The sequence below is a fragment of the Lacerta agilis genome, chromosome 7, assembly GCF_009819535.1.
Source record: "Lacerta agilis isolate rLacAgi1 chromosome 7, rLacAgi1.pri, whole genome shotgun sequence".
NCBI classification, from domain to species: domain Eukaryota; kingdom Metazoa; phylum Chordata; class Lepidosauria; order Squamata; family Lacertidae; genus Lacerta; species Lacerta agilis.
The window spans coordinates 79,503,922-79,527,368 of record NC_046318.1 but is presented as its reverse complement, the minus strand read 5'-3'; the positions used below and the strand labels follow the sequence as shown (position 1 = coordinate 79,527,368).

Genomic DNA, 23,447 nt, shown 5'->3' with positions numbered 1-23,447 from the left:
TTGGTTGCCCTCCTCTGCACATGTTCCAGTCTGTCAGCATCCTTCTTAAATGGTGGTGCCTAGAACTGGACACTGTGTTCAAAGTCTGCTGCGGTGACACCATCCCTTTTCTGATGAAATAAGATATTCTCTCTGTATCTTCTTTGATATGAAGAAATGTTTCATACCGTAACTTTACGAGACTTTTAATTGTATTGTTTTAAACTATGAAAGCCTTGATCCACTTGATGCTTCCATATTATTTGAACTACAATTTCCACCACAGTTGATGGAGGGAACCGAGAGTGGGAAGGCTGAACTATAAACTCAAAGGGGGAAGAGCTTAAACTTCTATTTAGCCTATTAAATTTTGACTGGGGAACTCTGGCTCCTCTCTGCTTTCTTCCTCCTCCTTTAAGATATTCTCAAGTATACTTTTAATTAACTCCCACAAACGACGGCCATTCTGTCTTCCTACCAGGAAATAAATCACTGGGTTAACAGTGCTGTTAAGAGAGGAACATATGAATGCATATTCTAGGAGGTAGGGATCTTTATGAAACAGGGCCAGGTACTGAACAGCATCCATTGGGATAGCAAGGAGGAGAAAGAAGATGAGAGTAAGCAAGATGGCCATTATAAGCTTCCTCTGCTTACACTGTTGTGGTCTGAAGTAGACCTTCCAGGACAGGGTTGCAGTGGAGAAGGACATTAACAGGGTGCAAAGCAGGGCATTGGCAAGAAACTGGTAGGAGCTTAGATTACAATATTTCCCAGTTAGCACGAGCGTGATGTGAATTCCAGAAGGCAGGAAGGCAAAGATCCATATTGTGGCACACACAATGACGGACAGGTGTTTGTGCTTATGTAAGTGATACCAAATGGGGAAAAAGACACACACACACCTGTCAATGCTGATGACTGTCAGTAGAAACTGGCTAGCAGTGTACATGAATAGGAAGCCAGTGTAAAACAATGACCTTAGAAGCTCAAAATGCAAGGGATACGACTTACATACAACCCAATTCAAATCAATAGCAACTACAGCAGTGAGTACGCCAAAGTCAGCAATGGCGAGGTTCAGGATGTAGGTGCTGAAGTGATTCCTCTTGATGCGGAATGCCAGGAGGCAGATGAACGTCCCATTTCCCACAAATCCAAAAAGGCAGATAAGCAAAGTGAAGGTGATCATGAAGAACATTCCTAAAGTAGAAGTGGCACAGCTCCTTGGATCACAGCTGTTATTCGTTGGGATTCTTTGCATTCCATTGTGTTCTTTTCCAGCATCCAGCTGGCACAGAACTGAAAGGAAGAAATTTGCCATCCTGGTCAGTTTCTGCTTTGCTGTTCCCTGTGATGTAGAGACACCTTCTAGGAGAAAAGAAACATAATTTCAAAAGTATTGAAATATTCATTATAGTATTTATGGTGCAAATTTCCTGCCAGAAGAATTCTGCAATTACCTACATGTATACATGTCAATAATCGTGTCTCTAAAACAGTCAACTTCTGTCTTAAATTATTTGCAGAGGTAAACAAATATTTTGGACATATTCACAGCATTGTTGATATACCAGTTCTTAGATATTAATGCAGAAAGCTACTATTAGTTATTTGGTGGAAACTGCTTTGTGGCCAAGCTGAGAAACAAGTACAGTTTTGCCATGAAACCACAACAGGGTGAAACATGGCATTGCCTGAGCAATTTAATTTTGTAAGAAATTGAGGTTTTATTTTAGGGGGGAATCTTCCAACTTCTTTGCCTTTATTCATAGAATCATAGAATCCTAGAGTTGGAAGAGACCACAAGGGCCATCCAGTCCAACCCCCTGCCAAGCAGGAAACACCATCAAAGCATTCCTGACATATGGCTGTCAAGCCTCTGCTTAAAGACCTCCAAAGAAGGAGACTCCACCACACTCCTTGGTAGCAAATTCCACTGCCGAACAGCTCTCACTGTCAGGAAGTTCTTCCTAATGTTTAGGTGGAATCTTCTTTCTTGCAGTTTGAATCCATTGCCCCGTGTCTGCTTCTTTGGAGCAGCAGAAAACAACCTTTCTCCCTCCTCTATATGACATCCTTTTATATATTTGAACATGGCTATCATATCACCCCTTAACCTTCTCTTCTCCAGGCTAAACATACCCAGCTCCCTAAGCCGTTCCTCATAAGGCATTGTTTCCAGGCCTTTGACCATTTTTTTTTTTTTTATAAGATTTTTATTATTTTCCAGTAAAACAAGAGAAAAACATAACATAACATAAACACCAACATTAACACAATAAAAACACATTACATAAACACAATCGACAAAGAGAACAATTAAAACAAAACCAAAACCAATACATACCTAAACTGGAACACCAATCTATCTCTTACTACTTAACAAAATCTAGTTTCTGATCTTCTAAAGGGACCTCCCCCGCTTTCCCTCCTCTGCCTTCAATACTAATATACTTTGGTAACATCCATTTTTAACATTGCAATTCATTATCCAACCTTTTATACTATCATAAAAAACTTAACATCTTATAGTATCATGAAATAATTCTTAAATCAATCTTATACTTCTTTTCACTTAAGCTGTTGCTATTAGTCAGTTACATATCTCTTCACTAATTCAAAATTCCCAAAATCGTCACATCAAAATCTTAAAACTTAACATCAAAATCCTAAAGTCTTAACACACTATCTTCAGGGTACCATAAATCCATCCTTATTCAATTTTTATCATTTTCACCCTATTCCCCTTCTTACCATTTTTCTACTCTCTCCCATGCCCCCCCCACCATTCATCTTTACATTTCCCTCTGTTGTCCTTGTTCAGTGTCATCTTATAGTTTATAAATCTCCTCCTTGGGCGCCTCAAGAGGCACCAACTCTCCTCTCCCAGCAACTCCATTTCACAATTTTGATTTTCTTCCACTTGTGTCTTCAAAAATCTTCTCACCTTCATCTCTGGACTCCCACTCCAGAGACTGGATCTTGTGGCTCCAGTCAAAACATCAGCCCTGTGTCTCTCACTGCACCAGGGCCGTCCATTTACCTGGGGTTGCTGAATCAATTCGTCCCATTTCTCCAGCACCTCCCCCAGTTCCCTGGAGAAGTCTGCTTCCAAGTTATCAAAATTCTCCCAAATCTGGCTGGTCTCTCCTGCTCCACAACAAATTTTGAAATTACGCCCTAACCAGTCCATTTTCCGATTCACAAACTCCAATTGCAGAAGGATTTTTCTTTGTTCCTGGGTGATACCCGGATCTAGAATCAGTTTAAAAGCGAAAGCAAGCATGGTTGGAGAAGACAAAGGGTGTCAAATATCAGTAATTTTCCATCTTGCGTACTAGTTTTCCAGCGCCATTTTCCCTGAGACAGGGTGCCAAAAACAATTCCAAAAGCCACAGAAGAGATATTTCCAAAATCTTCAATCCCCTCACAGGGATTTAATCCATCTTCTCTGTCAAAGTGCTTCGTAGCAACATTGTATCTAGTGATGCAGCTGCAGCCACTTGAAACTTAATTACCTCCTCTGCACAACAAAGGAGAGGGACGGGCTTCCTTTTAACATCCCTCCCGGTTGCCAATTATTCAAATGTAAATCCAATTAGTCCCGTACTTACAGCAGCCGGGGTTCTTCTTTTTTCTTTGAAGTTAGCAGGAAAAGCTTGGTGCTCAGGTCTGGCAGAATCGCTGCTTTGATCTCCTGGGGGGGTGCATCCGCCTCTCCAGTCCCGTGTCGGAGCTCCGCTCGCTTGATTTCCCCCCCTTACGAGGGTCAATCAAGAGCAGAGACGGCACGTCTGGGACCCACGAGGCCGCGGTCCACGGGACGCTCTTCCCGTGGCTTTAAGGGGCCCTTGGCGCAGACAAGGAGACCCCTAAAACCCCCCGGGAGCGGGAGCTCTTTAGCTCCGCTCCGCCATTATCCGGCACCAAACCGGAAGCCTCCAGGCCTTTGACCATTTTGGTTGCCCTCTTCTGGACACGTTCCAGCTTGTCAGTATCCTTATTGAACTGTGGTGCCCAGAACTGGACACAGTATTCCAGGTGAGGTCTGACCAGAGCAGAATATAGTTGTACTATTACCTCCCTTGATCTAGACGCTATACTCCTATTGATGCAGCCCAGAATTGCATTGGCTTTTTTAGCTGCTGCATCACACTGTTGACTCATGTCAAGTTTGTGGTCTACCAAGACTCCTAGATCCTTTTCACATGTACTGCTCTCAAGCCAGGTGTCACCCATCCTGTATTTGTGCCTTTCATTTTTTTTGCCGAAGTGTAGTACTTTGCATTTCTCCCTGTTATTGTTGTCAGAAAATATGAATTATGAAAATGCAGTTGAAAATCAACAAAGAGAAGATTTCAGAAAACATGCAAACAGGAGATCTGGGCAGAGGCTCATCACATTCTGCGTCTTTTTATCGAAGCACCTACCAAGCCCTCCATCAGAATCCAACTGCAATAGCTCCCTCATATGAGATTCCTAGCAACTGGCATTCGGAGACATACTGCCTACAACAATGAAGGGTGAAACACAGCCAGCATGGCTAGAAGCTTTTGAGGCAACCATTACAGAGTCATTAGCATTCATCTCCGATTTGGGAGACTAGAAAATTTCTCCAGCAGGTTTTCATACCTGTGAGTAAGCACCGATCAGCAGTCTTCAGATGTGGGTTGGGAAGAGCAGCAATGGTGTTGTATCTCAAATGGGAGTGCTTGTGGGGAGTCCTGAAGAGAAAATGCTGCAACCATCCAGGGAATATGAGGCGATTTCCACCAAATTCGTTGCAAGATGCACCACAGATTCTGCTTGCTTGCCAGCCTGGTTTTTTCAGCTTGCCAGCCTCATGGAAGGGAAATAATGTGTCATTTTATTGCCGATCAGGATAGCAATCAGTGATTTTAGGGGGAGGAACTTCTTGCCATGTAAGTCTTTCTGCCCTAAAAAAAAGGTCTAGTCCTTTCATTAGGCAGAGTGAGGTTGCCAGTTCAGGAAGCAGGGTCCACCCCACACACCCCGTCTTCGTTCGTCAGGTTCATGTGCTATCTTTTCATTATCAGCGTACACACCCATGTTTACACAGGTAAACTATAGGAAACAAGTGTCATCATTTGCCAGCACTCCCTTAAAGAAGAACCGAGAAACCATAACTGGTGTAAAACCACAAATTTATTCAAATATAATGAGATGGAGGATCTGCAAAGCAACAAATAAATATAATTATCCAAATCAAAATATAAGCCAGGCAATGATGTTTCCTAAAGCAGGAGTCATCAACTTGCTTCCCAATTCCTATACACATGTTCAGGTGCCACCTGTGACCCAGTAGCAAACGATGGGAAGGGATACTTTCCCTCCTCACTGTGAGAATTGTGTAGATGTGAATTGTGACTACAGATTTTTTGGGGAAGTTGCACAGCTTCATAACCAACCTGGGAACATTCTGCTGAAATTCTGGAAAAAAATATGCCACGACACAAAGGCTCCAGCTTATTTTTTTGCCCCCCTTTTGTCCACCTCTAGCCCCTCCTTGCAGCAGGGATATGGTAGCACTGGAGAAGTATCACACAACAAAGTAAAGTGGAATAAACCCATTACTTATTTATTTAGATCTTTTGCAATCTGCCCAACACTCAGAGGTCTCAGGGTGACTGGGTACAGGAACATATGCATATTGGAACCAAGTAGTGCACTAAAAGAGAATATTACACAGTCAATATAAGTCACCATAAAAATCACAGAACACTATTTACTGGAGGGGGGGCTCAGAGGAGACAGAAAGGTAGCAATGCATCAAAGGGATGTACCAGGTGTCCAGGCAGGTGTGTGTGTGTGTGTGTGTCTGTGTGTCTGTGTCTGTGTACACACAAGTTGTGACTGGACAATTCGGTGAATGGTCACAGAAATCGGACAGCGAGAAATATTTGAACATACAATCGGCATCAGACACCCACAAAATGCTCACAATTGTGCACAGAGATGAAGCTGCAACTCGAAAGACAGTGTATGAGTGGTTTAAGCATTTCCATGAAAGGTGGAAAACCATTGAAGATGACCCTCGGTCCAGCAGACCGTTGATGAGCAGAACGATGGCAAATGTCGACAGAGTTCGTGAGTTATTGATGCAGGATTGGCATTTGTCTGTCCCAATGATGGTGGAAGAATTGCATATTCCGTGTGAAATCATTACTGAGGTTACTGAGTTGTCCCACCCTCCATATTCTCCTGATCTGGCCCCACCAGATCTCCTTATTTTTCCAAAACTGAAATCTGCAGTGAAAGGGCACAGATTTTCCAACATTTCACATGTCCAAGCTACTGTGAAAACAAAATCTAAAATTCTTTCCAGTAGCACCTTAGAGACCAACTGAGTTTGTTCCTGGTATGAGCTTTCGTGTGCATGCACACTTCTTCAGATACCTTGGTATGAGCTTTCGTGTGCATGCACGAAATGAGGAACTGAAGGCAGTACAAAAAGAGTACTTCTCCAGAAGTTTCCAACAGTTCTATGAACGTTGTTAATGGTGTCTTGTATCAGAGGGGTCTACTTTGAAGGCCTGTAAGGTATGTATGTTTGAATATTTCTCGCTGTCTGATTTCTGTATACACACAACTTTCCATAATCCAAGTCCTCGCCTCAAACACTCAGTGCAAAGGGCAGCTAGTAGCTACCTCCAATATAGAAAAACAGACCAAGCAAAAGTCTGTGGAACATGCAAACAAACATTGTGGTTCTTTCCTGAATTCCATGCACAGCATCAGTTTATATGCTCTTAGCATCACATATAACTCCACAAGTGTGCATGCACACACAGCGTATAATATGAAAGGTGCTCATGGCCAGCCATATTTCCAGTTTGAGCCCATACCAGTATGAGCCCCTAGGGTATTTTCAATGTTGCAAGAAACGAATGAAGACCTACAGTGAGGTAACTCTGTGCTGCTGAGTTCAGAGTCTGTTGCATTAGAATCATCCCTCTTCAAAATCAAGCAGTATCTTTTTAGATACGAATAAACGTTTAAATAACTTTAAATATGTGGGTGGCACTTTGGTCTAAACCACAGAGCCTAGGGCTTGCCAATTGGAAGTCGCCGGTTTGAATCCCCGCGACGGGGTGAGCTCCCGTTGCTCAGTCCCAGCTCCTGCCAACCTAGCAGTTCAAAAGCATGTCAAAATGCAAGTAGATAAATAGGTACCACTCCGGCGGGAAGGTAAACAGTGTTTCCGGGCGCTGCTCTAGTTTGTCAGAAGTTGCTTAGTCATGCTGGCTACATGACCCAGAAGCTGTACGCTTCCCTCGGCCAATAAAATGAGATGAACGGCGCAACCCCAGAGTCGTCCGCGACTGGACCTAATGATCAGGGGTCCCGTTACCTTTACCTTTAACTTTACATAATCTGTACATGTATTAAAAAAAAAACAACAACTAGGAAAATCTTCTGCCACTTAGACTACAACTTCCATAACTATAATAACAAAAGGAGACAGCTTAAGCTTCTATGGAGTCTTCAATATTTCTTTTCACTGGGGAATTCCAAGTCCCCTTTGCTGTCTCCCTCCTCCTTTAAAACATTCTCAAGTATACTCTTAATTCTCTCCCGGGAATGATGACTCTTCTTCCTTCCTACCAGGAAATAAATCGCAGGATTAACTGTGCTGTTAAGAGAAGCACATATGAATGCATATTCTAGGAGGTAGGGATCTTTATGAAACAGGGCCATGAACTGAACAGCATCCATTGGGATAGCAAGGAGGAGAAAGAAGAGGAGTGTAAGCAAGATGGCCATTATAAGTTTCCCCCGCTTACACTCATGTGGTTTTAAGTAGACCTTCATGGACAGGGTTACGGTGGAGAGGGACATTAACAGGGTGCAGAGCAGGGCAATGGCAAGAAACTGGTAGGAGCTTAGATTACAATATATCCCAGTTAGCAAGAGCGTGATGTGAATTCCAGAAGACACAAAGGCAAGGATCCATATTGCGGTGCACATGATGCCGGACAGGTGTTTGTGCTTATGGAAGCGATACCAAATGGGGAAAAAGATGCACACGAACCTGTCAATGCTGATGACCGTCAGGAGAAGCTGGCTAGCACTGTACGTGAATAGGAAGCCAGTGTAAAACCATGACCGTAGAAGCTCAAAATGCAAGGGATACGACTTACATACAATCCAATTCAAATCAATAGCAACTACAGCAGTGAGTACGCCAAAGTCAGCAATGGCGAGGTTCAGGACGTAGGTGGTGAAGTGATTCCTCCTGATGCGGATTGCCAGGAGCCAGATGACCGTCCCATTTCCCACAAATCCAAAAAGGCAGAGGAGCAAAGTGAAGGTGATCATAAAAAACATTTCTAAAGAACTAGCAGCACAGCTCCTTGGATCACAGCTGTTATTTGTTGTGGACCCCATGATACTCTGCGTTCCATTGTGTTGTTTTCCAGCATGCAGCTGGCACAGAACTGAAAGGCAGAAATTTGCCATCCTGGTCACTTTCTGCTTTGATACTCCTTCTGGTGTGGAGACTCCTCCTAGAAGAAAAGAGAAGAGTTGGATTTGTTTCTTGCTTTGGGGCTAAATGAATAAGGATGCTGCTCAAGTTTTCAGCTGGGTCTAGTTTGCTCCCGACTATTGATCAACTTTAAATGCCATTTAGATTATTTGAGGTCCGTGTTATTTTCAGATCAGTTCATATTCATACTGCACTGCTCCAGTGTGGGAATTATAGTTTAGGCAGGCGCTGGCATACCACGCCTCTCTATCAAGATAGAATAATTAATATATAAGTGTTGGCATGCCACACTAATTAACCAAGATACCACACTAATTATCCAAGCTACAGAACCCTCAATTGGCACGCCATATATGGCTCTGTGGGCATTGTGGGCACCAAGTTGGGAAACACATGTTTAGGCATAGCAGGAGAACAAAGGAATAGCTGGAAACGTACTGGGGGATCATGAGGTGTTCAGCGGGAGGGGGTGAGTAAGTGAGAGGAGAGCACGTACACAATGACGATGTCATGTGGGTATAGCCAAAGGAGCAGCTTTCCATATTTGGTATTAGAAGGAACACCATACCTTATTTGGTACTTTGGAGTTCTCTCTGTATGTTAATGTTTAACCTAGCTGTGAGTTTTCAATAAAAGGAGCCCCCGAGAATGCATCGGTGTGGCCTTCCCTTCACATCATCCTGTTCATCATGTCAGTTAATTTCCCACAATCAACAATATCTAATATTAGTTTTAATATCTAATATTTCACCGTAACACTCCAGAGAAAATTTCTCAGGTGCAGAGCGGTTGCAGAAGGAACCACAAAAAATTTAAACAAATGAAATGAAAATACAGCTCCTTTCATTTAGAGAGTAATTCTACTCATAGGACAATTCAGCTGATGAAGAGTACTTTTTAACGCACCAGAAATTGTGTTCAAGCCATCCAAATATGAAGGTGGATGCTGGACTTGCAAATTTCATGGGGTTGGAAACATAGGAAGCTTTCATATTTGGAATATACCTTTCTTTGTGTATTGTCTATACTAGGTTGAATCCATATTAAATGAGTTACAATTAATTCCCATTGAAATCAGTGGGACTCAACTCATGGATTGGGTCAGCTAACTTGACTACCACTCCAATTACCTGGGAATAAAATTATTTGAATTCATTGGAACTTGAAGTGGCCATGGTGAGGATTGCATTGTGAGCTATTCCTTAACTCTAACTTTCAGAAATTTCTTCCAACCAACTATGTTTTTGCACATACTTTTTGACTAAAGCACACATTTCTGCATCTTATTTTCACTGATATTTTTATTTCAATCCACAATTTCACTTAAATATATGTGTTAGTTTAAACATTCTTCGGTTGAAGAACTGCATCACAAAATTCAGATACGTGTGAATTTAGAAGGACAGTTCTGAAGAAGTGTACATGCACACGAAAGCTCATACCAAGAACAAACTTAGTTGGTCTCTAAGGTGCTACTAGAATGATTTTTTTTTTGTTAAGTTCTATCTCAGTTCACTTATGGTTGCAGCAAGTGTTAATTTTATAAATTCAGCTTTAATTTCACATAGAATCAATTTCTCCCCCATTTCTAAGAATGAGGACTAAGAGGATGGGCCAAAGGCATTAAAGAAAATATTATCTTTGAATAGGAATCAAAGGAAGAGTAAATGAGAGCATGTTGGAACCACAGGAGAATTGACCATTAATAAAAGTTCTCACATGCAGAATGTCCTACCTTTACAAATCACAGCTGTTGGCTCACAACTGGGTATGGATATAATTCTGATGTTCTCCTCCTTGATTTTCAGGATCTCAAGCCATACGTCTCCTTTCTGCTTCAAAAAAAGTACTTTCCGAACTACAACACGCCCGTGTACACTGAGCATACTACCTGGAGCCGGGATGGTCTGAGATGGGCTTTATGTTCAGACAGGGTGGGGCACAATCTTCACATCATGATGAAATGTACAAGAAATCCATTAGTTGGTGCCTCAATAACCAAGGTCAGGGCTCTGCAACTTTCTGTGTGGGCAGAAAAAAAGTGTTTCTCGAATGTAAAGTCTCAAGGGAAGTTTGCACTTAACCTTGCAGGTGTTCCAAAGCACACTCCAACTCTCTAGGGTGAGAACTGAGATCTTATTTATTACACTGATTTTGACCACCATACCCTAACAAAGAAATGAATTTTGCTCAATCACATTATTCCATCAAAATACACATTCTAAAAATCTCAGAGTAGACAAGACCCCCACAGACCCCCATACATTCACCTGATAAACTGGTGATGACCCCTTTCCCTGTACTTACTACCTGGGCATCTTTTATTTATGGACAAAGGGGCCCTTCATGAGGTGCTTCTGAAATTCTCCATCTTTCAGAATATTGGAGTTCTGAATCATCTGGTCTATTTTCTCATTTTTGACCCTTCCCCCACTATTTTCTGCACAGCTTCCTTTTTCCATTCAGTTACTTCATTCCATCCTCCCTCTATATCATCAAATCACATAGGCCCATTGATTTAAAAAATGATTGTATGGGGAGAAAACTTAATATGTGATCATATGAAGAAAATTGTGAGCATTTGACAAGTATTGCTCTCAAAAGCAAACACCTATGCTTGAATGCTTGGAATAAGATAAGTACAAGCCTTGACTCCCAAACAAAGCTGTGTTATCATGAGGCAAATTGCTGAATCATTCAGCCCAGTATTGTCTTTTTGGGGAACCCAGGAAATTATACTTGCCTACATTTTTGCTCTTTCGTTGGATTAAGATCATTTTGCCCCCTTTGAACCACACACATTTCTTTTAGAACACCATGTCCCCTTTAGCAGACTTTGCCTGGTAAATGGTTCTGAGTTACTGATATTTTCCTTCATACATTATGAGAGGAAATTATTTTAATTCCGCCATGTATTTCCTGACTTCTTTCTCCCATTAAATGTGCAGCACATAAATGAATTCCTCTCCCCTCCCCCGCCCCATTGTACTTTCGCGTAAGCCAGTTGCAGCAAGTTCTGCTTATGACTTCTGCTAAAGCTTTGTACGAGGCCACAGAAAGAACTCCCGTTTGCCTTCCTGACTTCTCTTCAAACCCCCCAAAACTCAACGAGCGAAGATTCACAGCAACATTCAATAATGGTTAGACAATGAAGTCAGAACTAATTTCAGCACATAAAATCTTAGAGCTTCTCATATTAATTATTCCCCCCCTTTAATAAACACTACTGTTCTGAATTGTAGCAGTCATAGAATCACAAAATCATAGAATTGTACAGTTGTAATACCAAAGGATCATCTTTTCCTCGCTTGTTACAAGTTCTCTGCACATTTGAGAGGAGAGAATCATAGAATCATAGAGTTGGAAGAGACCACAAGGGCCATCCAGTCCAACCCCCTGCCAAACAGGAAACACCATCAAAGCGTTCCTGACAGATGGCTGTCAAGCCTCCGCTTAAAGACCTCCAAAGAAGGAGACTCCACCACACTCCTTGGCAGCAAATTCCACTGCTGAACAGCTCTTACTGTCAGGAAGATCTTCCTAATGTTTAGGTGGAATCTTCTTTCTTGTAGTTTGAATCCATTGCCCCGTGTCCGCTTCTTTGGAGCAGCAGAAAACAACCTTTCTCCCTCCTCTATATGACATCCTTTCATATATTTGAACATGGCTATCATATCACCCCTTAACCGTCTCTTCTTCAGGCTAAACATACCCAGCTCCCTAAGCCGTTCCTCATAAGGCATCGTTTCCAGGCCTTTGAACATTTTGGTTGCCCTCCTCTGGACACCTTCCAGCTTGAGAAGGTTATGTTGATATCAAATAATGGATGGAATCAAACTTTGCAGATATAACCACTGACTAATCAATGGATACAATAAATAAATAAATCACATAGCCATCATGGTTGATGGCCATCACTGCCTTCTGTGGAATTTGGATGTGAGGCTGAGGAAGGGCAAAGCTCTCTCAGATGAGAGCTAGAAGGATTCAAGCCTCTGTATATGAATAGGCAATTAAGATAAAATGGTGATAAAGGCATACATATACTTATATATATTTTGTGTTTTATTAGCACCATTATGTTTGTTATTTTATTTATATTTTTATATTTTTATATTTTTATATATATTTTTATTCCTTTCCAGACTAGTTTGGTTCTTTATTGTATAATAAGTTGAAGACCTTCAATAAAATTGATTTAAAATAAATAAATAAAATATGCCTCACAAAGAATGTCCTGTCTTCTTCTGTAACCTTGTGTTTGCTGAAAAGTGGGAGTAGACAAGGGTCAGTTTTTTGCCTCCTGGAATGTAGGATCTTGAGTCTTAAGTCCCCTCTCTTCTTCCAAAAGCACTTGTCTATCCACCTCTTTCCATCCAGAACTGAGCACACAAGCTTGGGCAGAGGATTTCGGTAAGAGGGTTTATGCATTTACATCACGATGAATGTGCAAATAATTGGTATATGTCCAATTAGCATAGCCAGGGCTCTTCTACTTTTCCTGGGTGCTCCAGAAATTGCCTGTGCACAGGAGAAATTGCTTCCTAAAGTCTCAAGAGTGGTTTGTGCTTTATACATGGACTTCATTCAAAGTGCTTTCCAGCACTTTCTGCAATTTGAACATAGTGCTCTTGGCACATAGATCTAATATCTGGGCGCTGCAAAACACATATTTTCAGTAGAAAGCTCAATCATACAAATGCCCACTTTTTAACTCTGATGGCACAGAAGAGAAATGAACCACAAATTTGACCATCAAGAGATGGGCGGAACTAGAACTACAGTCCTTTAACGTTCTCGGTTTAATGGTAGCATTAGGAACCTGCATCATTATATTAGGATTATTATTAATTTCATTTCTATACTGCTTTATATTTTTAAGGGGGAAAATATCTAAGTGGTTTCTAACACACATTAAAATGGTCCAGCATAGGTCCAGTGAGCAGAGGTCACTTCAATGGTGCACCCCACCCCAGGCACCATCAAGCAATGTTCCACCACCACAACTGGACAAAGTAAATTTATTCTTCGTGCCCAAAGAGTGATATTGATGCACTGGAAAGAGAAATCTATGTCCCTATTTAGTGAATGGATTGCAACTTATGAATGGATTGCTTACAGACATAGATTTTGTATGGACAAGTATAATGTTATTTGGTATGCATTTATTAAAAATATAGTAGGCTATAAAGAACCACATATGTATTTGGATCATAATAAAAATATACCTATATACCAGACAGACATATATGAAATCTTAATTTACATGCATGCATGATGAAATAATAATATACCTTTTCCTTTTCTTATTCTTTTTATGCACTTCTAATTTTTATTTCATTTCATTGAAATACTTTCATTTTTTAAAGTATACATTCAAAGCAACATAATTAGCAGAAAAGTAATATATTATCTTAAAGATTTCAAAATAAAACATTGCAAAGGAAGTCAGCTACAGAATGCACATTTAATACAGCAACAGTTACAGGTGGGTAGCCGTGTTGGTCTGCCATAGTCAAAACAAAATAAAAAATTCTTTCCAGTAGCACCTTAGTTGGTCTCTAAAACTTAGTTGGTCTCTAAGGTGCTACTGGAAAGAATTTTTTATTTTGTTAATACAGCAACATTAGCAAAATAAAACTGTACTAAAAGAAGTCAAATATAAAATGCACATTTAAAATGGCATACTTTGCAAGGGAATAAAATATTATCACAAACATAGAACAATCCTGTCAATGGTGGTTCATAGTGAGTGATATTTGTAGAAGCTCAGCTTGATAATTTGGGTGTGCACTAGAAGACAGTCAAGACAGCAAATAGATTGGTGAGCCTTTTTAAAAGCACTGTGCAGAAGTCATACCTGGGCTTCTGCTGGGGGGTCAATTCCTCCACTACCTCAATACAATTGACACAATCACTCTGTTTCTCACTGTTTCTTTGTATAGCATTAAAGTTTGAAGTTGCATCTAAGAAGAAGAAGAAGAAGAAGAAGAAGAAGAAGAAGAAGAAGAAGAAGAAGAAGAAGAAGAAGAAGAAGAGTTTGGATTTGATATCCCGCCTTACCACTACCCGAAGGAGTCCCAAAGTGGCTAACAATCTCCTTTCCCTTCCTCCCCCACAACAAACACTCTGTGAGGTGAGTGAGACTGAGAGACTTCAGAGAAGTGTGACTAGCCCAAGGTCACCCAGCAGCTGCATGTGGAAGAGCAGGGACACAAACCCAGTTCACCAGATTACGAGTCCACCGCTCTTAACCACTACACCACACTGGAAGGGCGTCAAAGGTGAAATAGGAAATAATCCTTCCTCTCTAAAGCATTGCTCTTCCTGGAAAAGTGTGCCCTCATGCTTTCCCTACAACAACCACTCATCTTTCTACAAGCTTGGTAATAAACCAATGGTTTAATGCTGGCATGAGTGCAAGCACATAGGAAGCAAAACTCTGTTACAGAGTAACAGCTCATATAGACTTCTGTAAAGTAAAAGGGGAAGAGAGTAGAGTGAACAAATAGGTTTTTAAGAGCAGCTGGTGTTGTGGTTTAAAAGAACTTTTGGGGGGGAAGTGTCACAGTGGAGACAATAATGAATTTTGTGGAAATCAACATGTTGACAATAAAGCAGGGTGTTAGGAAAGAACTGGAAAAGGGATCAGTAATATCCAGAGCAACTTAGATGCCAGATAGTAGCAAAGACCCACATTATGGCACATACTTTGAAGGACATACTGTGCCGATTTGGAAACAGGATAGACCCACAGAGGTGAAGGCTGATGCCTGTCAGTAGAAGTTGACCAATGGTGTACAGAGACTGGAACAGCCCCCAAAACACCAAGAAAAACACAGATTGGACAACATACCGGTAACTTGCTTTGTAAATACTTAGAACACGAGATATAAGAATGAGAAAGTGGGGACCGGAGCACGAGCAAGTCAGCAACAGTAAAATTCATCATGTAGGTCTTGAAAGGATTCCTTTTTATATGGAAGCCAAGAAGCCAGATGATGGCTCCATTTGCTAGAAGTCCCCAATCGCAGATAATAATAATGATGGTCCAGATAGAAAAACCTGCCACGTTCTCATAGAAATATATAATGAAGTCAGGAAATAGTGATGTTCATGCAGGCTGCTACTGCCATCCTTGTTCCATTTAAAACTGGCTATTATCCTCAGATGTTTTCTTTTGGCACGTTGATCCATCTTCCATTATAGATAGTCCTGCAATGCGAAAAGAGATGGGTCAATTCAGTTCCTGCTATCACTCTAACAAAGGGATGCGCCACAAGGCTCTAGCAATCTATTTATTAGTGCTTTGCCCAAACCTGCCCTCCAAATTCTCTATTCCCCACCCCACCCCCATCAAGGGGCAGGGGTGACATCTAGCCCTCGGAATTGTGGGTGCCCACCAACGTAGCGCAGACATGTGATGTCAAACACACTACATGCAGGTGTGTGCCTGTGACATCACACATCTGCATTGCGGCATTGGTGACTGACTCCTCTTCTTCCTCCTCTATGCAGCCAGTGAGGCACCCTTTTCCACAGAAAGGGGCTCGGATTCAAAGGTAGAGAGAAAAGGGTGCCATGCTCGCTGGCTGCAGAGGGCAGAGCTGAACTGCTTCTCTCTCAGTGGCAGTGCTGCAGAGGCTGGCTGCCTGGCTGCCTCTCTCTCGGAGGCAATTCTGCTGCCACCTGCCAGCTTTCCTCATTGACTTCATGGGTGCTCAGCCTCATAATTATATTACTGTCGGTGCCCAAGCACCCATGGCCCGCTGGAGTTGACTCCTATGTTAAGGAGACTCCCCCTTTCTGCCTTATCCTCGGGGCACTTTAGTATTGTTTTTTTCTTTAAAAAATGTGTGCAGGATTTGAGATTACTCTATCATTGGGAGCTAATGTGTGTCTTTGTTGTTCAGTCGTTCAGTCATGTCCGATTCTTCGCGACCCCATGGACCAGAGCACGCCAGGCACCCCTATCCTCCACTGCCTCCCGCAGTTTGGCCAAACTCATGCTAGTCGCTTCGAGAACACTGTCCAACCATCTCATCCTCTGTCGTCCCCTTCTCCTTGTGCCCTCCATCTTTCCCAACATCAGGGTCTTTTCCAGGGAGTCTTCTCTTCTCACGAGGTGGCCAAAGTACTGGAGCCTCAACTTCAGGATCTGTCCTTCCAGTGAGCACTCAGGGCTGATTTCTTTAAGGATGGATAAGTTTGATCTTTTTGCAGTCCATGGGACTCTCAAGAGTCTCCTCCAGCACCATAATTCAAAATTCAAATGTGTGTCTTAACCTAACCTAAATCATTATTTAGGCACCTGAAGATTCAATCAAACAGAATTGTTCCTAGGGTATGTTCTGAAACAATTTGAGGCCACCACTTTGCTGATTGTTGTTGTTCAGTCGTTCAGTCGTGTCCGACTCTTCGTGACCCCATGGACCAGAGCATGCCAGGCACGCCTATCCTTCACTGCCTCTCGCAGTTTGGCCAAACTCATGAGAGGCAGTGAAGGATAGGCGTGCCTGGCGTGTGTTTGGCCAAACTGCAAGAGGCAGTGAAGGATAGGCGTGCCTGGCGTGCTCTGGTGCATGGGGTCACGAAGAGTCGGACACGACTGAACGACTGAACAACAACAATCAGCAAAGTGGTGGCCTCAAGTTGTTTCAGAACATACCCTAGGAATGTTGATGGTTGGTGCTAAATCACATTCATGTCACTACAAGGATTTCACTTTGTTCAACAGGACTCCCCCCCCCCCCGCCTCTCCTTGTTTGTGCCATAGATCTGTTCTAGGAGTTTTCCCAATGCTGTGGAGCAGATTTGGGGAGTGTGCAGGACATGTTGCATACAGTGTTAGGAACCCAGATATCTAAGCTACTCACCAAATGGCACCTTAATCTAGGTTATGGGCACCACAACAGACAGTCTAGTTGCCTCCACCACCCCCCCCCCAATGAATTTATCATCATCATCACCATTACTATACCACTTTATATTTTATGGGGGGGTGTCTGAAAGTGGTTTACAACACATTAAAAATCAAATAAAACGATCCAGAATAAAACAAACTCAAGCTTCAAGGAAAATATTTCAGGTCCTTCTCCAAGTGACATTTTGCTTTCCCCATATTTATTTACCTACTTATCCCCTCTGCCAGGCTTCCCACTGTGTTTGTGTTTGCCCCCCCCTCAGCCACTGTCTCTTGCAGTAATTCTACTGTGTACCCTCCACCTTTCTGGCTCCCTGGTCCCTGAAACTCACATCTGTACACCTGCTTGCTCATGTGTGCTCCCTGCTTGACTCTCTCGAGAAATGCAGCCAACTGCCTTTTAATTCCTCAGCTGTGTGTGTTGCTCACTTCTGAAGGCATTGCTAGGAGAGAATGACGCGTGCAATCTGCTAAGCTAATCAGTCCTGCTGGCAGCTGCAAAACCAGTCTCTCTCTCTCTCTCTCTCTCTCTCTCTCTCTCTCTCTCTCTCTCTCTCTCAGAGAGAGATATCATTCCAAATTATAATACTTCAGATTCATTTATAGTGCTTTGGCTGTTCCTGTTGACCAAGGAACTCACAATTTTCTGAGTTCTTATTTTGGAATAAGATACATACAGGAGGCATTCTATGGATGGACAATTATCATTAGCCATGATGGGTGAGTGGTTTTGCCTATATAATTTTACATTTGGATGCTATCCACATTTGTTATTTTCATTATGTAGTAATATTGTCTCATCTTTTTTTAAAACAGCAACAACAACAAAACAAGTGTTTGTTACTGCATGCGTTCTGCAATTTATCTTTCTACTGCTTATTGTTTAGAAATTACCTTTTGATATTTTAAACATAGGTTACACTGGGGATGTGTGTGTGGTCCTGACATGCAATCAGGACCACTGAAGAAGACTTGAAGTTCAAAACATGTTTGGCCATGTTTAGATGCTCCTTAGTTATTCAGGTTATTTGGGGGGGGGGCAACCCTATTTCAAGGTCTTCAGGGATAAGCAGCTGAGGAGACAATGGATCTCTGGCTCAGGTGACTGATTCCTGGCTCAGCTGGCATTTAGTTTCCAACCCCAGGTCAGCTGAAGATATGCCAGTGACAGTGAAACTTTTTTGATTCTGGTTTTGCCAAGGCTTTGCCAACGGAGCAAAAGGTGGCTTAGCAGAGATCAGTATAGGTTCACCTAAAGGAGCATTCTGGGGGTTTGCTGAGGACAGGACCAGATTTGAAAGACACAGGATAGCTCCTAAGCACATTCCGCTTGGTCACATGGCACAGAAACCCAGAATAGAACACAAATTCTAAACGCTCGTTTCCCCTCTGCCACACTTAAGGCAGAGCTCCAGCAGCAGCCCCACAAATGAATGGGCTGCAGATCTCACGTAATTTTACACTTCTTGCCATAGGATTTTCTCCTTCAAATTTAACTCTTAACTAATCTTTTTTTTATTAGCGTTTGTTATATACGATTATGTATAATAGATTCTTGGCTATCTGTGCTTCATATGCACCCTAGATTTGTAAAGCATGGCTTTCCAGGTGAGGTCTGACCAGAGCAGAATATAGTGGTACTATTACTTCCCTTGATCTAGACGCTATACTCCTGTTGATGCAGCCCAGAATTGCATTGGCTTTTTTAGCTGCTGCATCACACTGTTGACTCATGTCAAGTTTGTGGTCTACCAAGACTCCTAGATCCTTTTCACATGTACTGCTCTCAAGCCAGGTGTCACCCATCCTGTATTTGTGCCTTTCATTTCCCCCCCCCCCCGGTGTAGTACTTTCCATTTCTCCTTGTTAAAATTCATCTTGTTTGCTTTGGCCAATTGTCTAATCTGTTAAGGTCATTTTGAAGTGAGATCCTGTCCTCTGGGGTATTAGCCACCCCTCCCAATTTGGTGTCATCTGCAAACTTGATCAGGATACCCTCAAGCCCATCATCCAAGTCATTGATGAAGATGTTGAATAAGACTGGGCCCAAGACAGAACCCTGTGGCACCCCACTAGTCACTTCTCTCCAGGATGAAGAGTAGCCATTGATGAGCACCCTTTGGGTTCGGTCAGTCAGCCAGTTACAAATCCACTGAATGGTAGCATTGTCTAGCCCACATTTTACCAGCTTCTTTACAAGAATATCATGGGGCACCTTGTCAAAGGCCTTGCTGAAATCAAGATAGGCTATATGCACAGCATTTCCTTCATCTACCAGGCTTGTAATTCTGTCAAAAAATGAGATCAGGTTAGTCTGACATGACTTATTTTTCAGAAACCCATGCTGACTTTTAGTTATCACAGAGTTCCTTTCTAGGTGCTCACAGACCGTTTGCTTAATGATCTGCTCCAGAATCTTTCCTGGTATTGATGTCAGGCTGACTGGGCGGTAATTGTTTGGGTCCTCTCTTTCCCCCTTTTTGAAAATAGGGACAACATTTGCCCTCATCCAGTCTGCTGGCACTTTGCCTGTTCTCCAGGAATTCTTAAAGATTACTGCCAGTGGTTCTGAAATCACCTCTGCCAGTTCTTTTAATACTCTTGGATGTAGTTCATCTGGCCCTGGAGACTTGAATACATCTAAACTAGCCAAGTATTCCTGTACTACCTCCTTACTTATTCTGGGCTGTGTTTCCCCTGCTGAATCATCTGCTCCATATTCTTCAGGTCGGACATTGTTTTCTTTCTTGGAGAAGACTGAGGCAAAGAAGGCATTGAGGAGTTCTGCCCTTTCTCTGTCCCCTGTTCACATTTCACCATCTTCTCCTCTAAGTGACCCCGCTGTTTCCTTGTTCATCCTTTTGCTACGGACATACCCATAAAAGCCCTTTTTGTTGCTTTTAACCTCTCTAGCAAGCCTGAGTTCATTCTGTTAAATATAATTGTTTAATTCACACTGAAAAGAATACCTGTGTGTGTTACTGAAGGCTTTAACATGGGGGTTTTCCATGGGGCTATATTAAGCTCTCTGAGCGTCTAGATGGGTTGATAATTAGCTCTTCTTTTACTTTTTTGTGATACCTGTACACATTTTTCAATATACCAGATTTGAATAAAGTAGCATGTTTCTTTTTGTTTTTGTTTTTTAAAAAGAAGTGTGTTGTGCCCAGCTAGAAGAGTGCCTCACCTATGGGAGCAGAAGGTGGTGGAAATCATGACCAAACACACTGCAAAAAAATCTCACTACAGCCATCCATAGACAATCGACCACACCCTAGGCCACCCCAACCTCTCTCACCACCAACGGCGGAGCAAGCCGATCAGGCGCCTGCAGCGGCACGTGTGCCCTGCACCTAGGGGCGGAGCTAGCCACCCGAGGGGCCTCTGAGGAGTCTGGCTGCTTCCTCCTACTCAGCCGCCCGACAGCTGAGGGAGAAGCGTCGGGCAGACTATTTGGGACAGTGTTTAGCCGGCGGGCGCCCAAGCCACTGCGTCACTCCCAGGAGAGACCCATGGTTTGGGTGCATTGCAGGCCCTGTGGCGAATGCCGCCCAGCATTTTGTCCCCCCCCCCTCAGTGGTGACATCTGGGGTGGCCCGCTCCCACTGCACCCTTTTCCTGCCCCTGCTTACCACCCAGGAAATATGACAAGTGAATAGAAAGCGAATATGACAAACGAATAGAAACAGAACCCACACAACTGATGCTGACACCAAACTCCACAGATACACTAAGTAGAAAAATAGAAGCATTGCCACCCCACCCTCTTCTCTTCCCAACCTAATCCTGCATGCAACACAAATGTCTCACAACAAATGTAACCGATCTGTAGGAAACACAGCTTGAAAAAAGAGACAATGCACACATTTTTTTTTGTAAACTAATAAATCTTTAATATCATTATTAAAAACAACAACAACAACACCTACCCACACTATGGACTTCAGCACATCCAGAGTTGGGTAGCATGCATTGGAAAAATCAGAATTAAATTGGAGCAAGGGTAGTCTGCCACTAGGGTGGGGACATCATATGGACAATGCAAATAATATGAACAACTATACTGTACTGTATATACACCCATCCATAGTCTAGCAACAGCTAGTATTCTCCCAGGACACACTTCATAGGGGCTAGACTTTTCATTCAGTTAATTTCCTTTATTTATAAATTTTCTTTATACCCGTCACAGAACATCAATCATACACATAACTCTCCCAGCTGGAACAGTAGAACTAACAACAAGAAATTTGGTAGATAAGGAACTTTTTGAACATTCCATAGAGGTAATGGGAGGAAGGAAGATTTTGGGGTTGTTTTTCATGATTGGTTGATTTGGCAGGGACCTACCATTTTCTGGGAGATTTTTCTTCTGCACCTTTATATGGTTAATATTTTAAATTTGCAACCAACTGTCCTCATTATTCCTAAAATCCATTAAATCTATCTTAATATTAGGAGAAAATAAACATTATACATATCATATATTTTCTTTAAAATATTATGTAACTTTCCCTCTGCTGCTTAACATATTGCATAGATGACTTTACATTGTAGTAAAACAGTCTTCATACTTTTCATCTGAAGATACATGTACGAACTGCAGAGAAAGTATTAGAAAGACAGTTGTTTTCCTCTATGTCAGGTTTCATCTATGAATTTTTTTGTTATAATTGAAGCAATAGATGCAAATAGTCTTATATTTCTTTCTTCAGTCTTCCTAGTAGCTCAGTTGTAAATTCTCATCTATTATACTGCAATCCGTTTCATGCCATTTACTATTTTGCACCATACTTTTGAATACTTACAATTTTTTCTCAGTTCTTTTTACTAAACTTTTACTTGACTTTATTTGTGAGGTGGATCTTGATTCTTGGTCAATATCTATACGCTCACTGTAGCAAATAGAACTGAGAACTCTCACTAACTGCCTTTATTGAGCCTTGTTTCTAAGTGATGCCCACTGTAGTCTTGGATGGCAGTAATAACAAAGTCCCATATGCAGACTGACTTTGTATTTGTGGTCAAACTCAGGGAGAAGACATCACTCGTTATCTGTTAGCCTGCCAGGAACTTTCCATACTTATGGAAGCATCACAACTGTTCTTGAACTGGAAGTTCCAGTTCCTCTCTACAGACCTCTTCTTCCTTAAAAACACTTTGGAGAATGACCTTTATGCTCTCCCTGCATAGATCTACCTTCTGTTTCCCAACCTGGAAATAAATCAGTGGCTTAACACTGCTGTTGAAGGAGGCAGAAAATAAACGCAACTCCATGTGATGGGCATGTGGAACAGGGAAATATGTGATGTATAAGGCATTCAGCGGCAAATCAAAGAAGAGAGAGAAAAGGAGGATAAATAAGATGGCTGTTAAAAGTTTCCGTGGCTGCTGTGATTTCAGGTAGACTTTGTTGAAGAGGCTGAGAGCAGAGATAATCATGACCGGGGTGCAAACCAAGACACTCACAATAAACTGGTAGTACATTTGGGGATAAAATTCAGTATGGAGAGTAAGGACAATTGCACAAATCAGGAAGGAGAAGAGCCATATTACAGCACACACACCAGTGGACCACTGTAGGGGGCGGTGACAATGATGCCAAGCTGGGTAATAGACTGACACACACCCGTCAATGCTGACGGCCATCATTAGAAGCTGACTGACACTGTACACCAACAGGAAGAGCTCTAGAGCTATTGGGAAAACAACGGAAAGAACAAAGGTGCCTTCATTAAAAAACCCTACAGCAAGAAATGTGATAAGGCATACCAGGACCCCAAAGTCAGCAGCAGCCACGTTCAGGATGTAGATGCTGAAAGGATTCTTTGCAATGCAGAAGCCAAGAAACCAAAAGACAGTTCCATTGCCCAGAAGTCCAAAAACGCAGATTAAAAAGATGAAGACAGAAAAAACAATCCTTCCTAAATTGTCATAGAAGATCCCCTCTGTCCTATTATCAGAGGGGTTCTTGACTGGAATTGCAGTGGTATATATTCCGTAATAACCCAGTTCCACATCCATTGGGAACAT

The 23,447-nt window shown here is 42.1% G+C and overlaps 2 protein-coding genes across 2 annotated transcripts; both read right to left on the bottom strand.

Moving 5' to 3' along the window:
• Window positions 1–334: 334 nt before the first annotated feature.
• Window positions 335–1,303, bottom strand: LOC117050461 (mas-related G-protein coupled receptor member A1-like). The gene has a single exon (XM_033156126.1). The coding sequence runs from the start codon at window positions 1,301–1,303 to the stop codon at window positions 335–337; it is 969 nt and encodes a 322-aa protein (XP_033012017.1).
• Window positions 1,304–7,488: 6,185 nt separating this feature from the next.
• Window positions 7,489–8,391, bottom strand: LOC117050460 (proto-oncogene Mas-like). Its single transcript, XM_033156125.1, has one exon. The coding sequence runs from the start codon at window positions 8,389–8,391 to the stop codon at window positions 7,489–7,491; it is 903 nt and encodes a 300-aa protein (XP_033012016.1).
• Window positions 8,392–23,447: the final 15,056 nt, after the last annotated feature.

What these genes read in the sequence shown, in the direction of transcription:
- LOC117050461 (XM_033156126.1), bottom strand. Translation starts at nt 1,303, where the DNA reads ATGGCAAATTTCTTCCTTTCAGTTCTGTGCCAGCTGGATGCTGGAAAA.
- LOC117050460 (XM_033156125.1), bottom strand. Translation starts at nt 8,391, where the DNA reads ATGGGGTCCACAACAAATAACAGCTGTGATCCAAGGAGCTGTGCTGCT.